The 2907-nt window shown below is 39.7% G+C and overlaps 1 protein-coding gene across 1 annotated transcript in view; it reads right to left on the bottom strand.

The window, feature by feature from the left end:
• The window catches only part of rlbp1a (retinaldehyde binding protein 1a), a 5106-nt gene that overhangs the window by 1777 nt on the left and 422 nt on the right, over positions 1–2907 (bottom strand). The window contains exons 2-4 of the mRNA XM_035652206.1: positions 1952–1992; positions 1245–1373; positions 936–1140 (exon numbers count right to left, since the gene is read on the bottom strand). Of these exons, the coding sequence (XP_035508099.1) occupies positions 936–1140; positions 1245–1373; positions 1952–1960 (343 nt within the window). The 5' untranslated portion in view covers positions 1961–1992. The remainder of the gene's footprint in view (positions 1–935; positions 1141–1244; positions 1374–1951; positions 1993–2907) is intronic.

Below are 2907 nucleotides of genomic sequence, written 5' to 3'. Positions count from 1 at the left end.
ACACACAACAACAACAACAACAACTAAAAAATCAACTGCATTCTCCTATTGGGCACTAATGGTACACAGACCTTTTGTGTATATGAGTGTGTATTGTTGATGTGCCAAACACAATGACACCACTGTCTCAGCACTGCTTTAAGCCTCCTCATACTGAGGCACCAATTAAACCAGACTCAGTGTATGTGTGCGAGTCCTTTTGCACGTGTATGTGTTCAGTGTTTTACTCCCAAGCAGCAATTAACCCCACGAAACAAGTTCACGTTCTCATCGCTTTCTCCTCTCACACTCACAAGATCTGCTCATATATTCATAAATGTTTTCTTGTGTCTTTGTGAAGACCAAGTACATTTTGATTAGATTTGGTTAGAGGCTGTGGTTACAGTTAGAGATATGGTTGAGCTTACATCTAGACTTTAGTTTAGAAGTTAGGATCTAAAAATAGGGGTGATGGTGACTTTCAAATGTGGCTTGTTGGTTACAGTTGGGATAATTGTTCATTCATTTTGGGGTTTGTAGTGAGGGAGTTTCACACTCAAACAATAAGAAATTCATAAGCATGGTATCAAGAGTATCAAACCACACTGCTTTTTAATTTCATCTCCTATCCCAACACAATCAGTTCCCAGGAGAACACTGTGGGTTGTAAACTTGCTGTCCTATTTGAACACAAAGGAGGGCTTTGTCAGGAGCATCTAAAAGCCCCCAATTAATGAACACTTGCCTCCCTGTTTCAGTGATGGGCAGGATTCATGCAAACCAGGAGCACAAATGAGGTCTCACCCTCAATTACTGGAACTATTTGAAAAATTCTGCAGAAACTAAATCAAAGCATATGGAGGCCAAAGAAAAATCACGTTTGAAACAGAAAAATAAAATAGAAATCATTGATATAAAGTTGCACGGACTAATAGAGGGTCTTTTCTTCTACTAACCCTTCATGAGCTCGTGGGCTCTGACAATGTCAAACTTGCGAGCTCTGAGGAAGCGCAGCATCAGAGAGTCTGGTTTGTCCCCGAAGCGCTCCAGCACCAATTTGGCCAGGTCGTCTCCCTCCGCTGCTCTCTCCTTCATCATGGCCCGCAGGTCCTTCAGAGATGACGCCCGCCTCTCATCCGTCTCATTCAGCTCATCCTTCGCCTGGAAGAAACAGAAAACCCACATGCCCTTTTTCAAATGAACAAACAACAATTTTCTGATTTGAACTCATCTGTATACGTTGCCATCCAGTTAATACTTTTTACCTTCTGCACAGTGTGGGCAGGCAGTTTCTGGCACGGCCCAAACACAGGCCCATGATCCTTCACTGTCAAATGCTCCAGCTTAGACCTCATGGCCTGCTCCTCCTCTGACACCATACGGTAAGATCCAGTCTGCATAAAGATGAATGTGTTTTTAAAAACCAAAAGATCAAATCGGCTTATGCAGGTTATTATCAATCATCAGATTTCACTCTAGTTTCTTGGGTATGCCACACACTAACGAACCAATTAGGTTAACATTTGTCTTTATTGTCAGAGTTTTTCGCCACAGTAGCTGCAGTTTCTGAAATAAAATAAGAGTGCTACTATTATACATGCTTTACTGCTTGAATACTTCAATGTCAGCTCATTATAATGACTTTAAGTTGAGAACCCACGACCCATCTGAGCTGGAGCAAACCCCTAAACGATGCACACCAGTGAACGCCTGCTTAATCTGCTTCACATGATTACAGAAAGGACTTCTAAAGCCACCTCTTAAAAACAGCTTAAGGGTCCATCCCAGAGCCAGCATCCACTGGCACAATAACAGCATTAAACAGCATTAAGCAGCATCATGCGCTGACAGTCCAACCCTCCAAGAGCTACAACCAGTGAAGTGAGGCCAGACACTGATGAACTGGCTGAAACGGAGACAAGATGACACTCAAGTGCTTTTTGTTGAATTGTTGGAAAGTAGTTACACTTACAGCAGCCATGGTTGCAGCGTCTCACAGCAGCTTCACTAACACTGTGAAGAAAGAAGAATTGGCACAAACAGAACATGAGCACATTAAACCGTAGTGTGAGATGATAAAGTGTGAACCCGTTCTGTCGGAGTCATCCAGACATTTTGTTGGCCCGTGTCAGTTTGTTAAGAAGAGGCCATGGGATCAGAAATATTACAAAATCTACGTAACTGATCTTTATAAACAGGAGGTTCAGTTATGTCCAAATGTTGAAGATGAAGAGAGGTTTCTTTACTCATCAGTGGAGCAGACATCCTCTTACATAAGAGCCTGATACAGCACAGTAATACGACCACTACCCTTCCACAGAATTTATTTTAAAAAAAAAAAACTACATAATTACTTAATGTAGTTTAATCCTCAAATGTTACCATTACATTTGAATCAGAGCTAAGCATCAGATTATTTTGCCTGGTGATATTTGAAAGCTCAGAAGATTGTTTAACAACAATTATTTCTGTTCTGAAGGTATTTCCTAGAATTTCACAATCCAAGTGATGAAAAATTACACACGTCCTTACTCTCTCTGTAAAACACAAAATAATATTTAGAAAATATTCAGAAACACTGATATATATACCAATGTATAATAAAAACTGTGCAAATTGATCATGGATAAATGTACATTTTGCCAACTGTCTTTATTAGGTTATTAGAGGTTCTGAATATTTTTTATTGACTTTTTTACTTGACTTAAACAACCATCCTGGTTTTTCAAAGATCACTGGGTATTTATTTTCTGTGAATTCAGAAGGTTACCCCTATGACTTGATTGTAATGAGAGGCACAGACTGGGGATATACCCAAACTAACTACTATCTAAAAACAGACCTATATTTACTGGACATTGTACATTGAAAGTACACAGTATTGCTTACATAGTTAACCAAATAATATCAATTTAGTATGGTATAAAG

The sequence above is a fragment of the Morone saxatilis genome, unplaced genomic scaffold, assembly GCF_004916995.1.
Source record: "Morone saxatilis isolate NCDOM2014 unplaced genomic scaffold, NCSU_SB_2.0 Contig11, whole genome shotgun sequence".
Taxonomy (NCBI): Eukaryota; Metazoa; Chordata; class Actinopteri; family Moronidae; genus Morone; species Morone saxatilis.
Note: the sequence above shows the minus strand (reverse complement) of the source record. Positions and strands in the feature narration are given on the sequence as shown.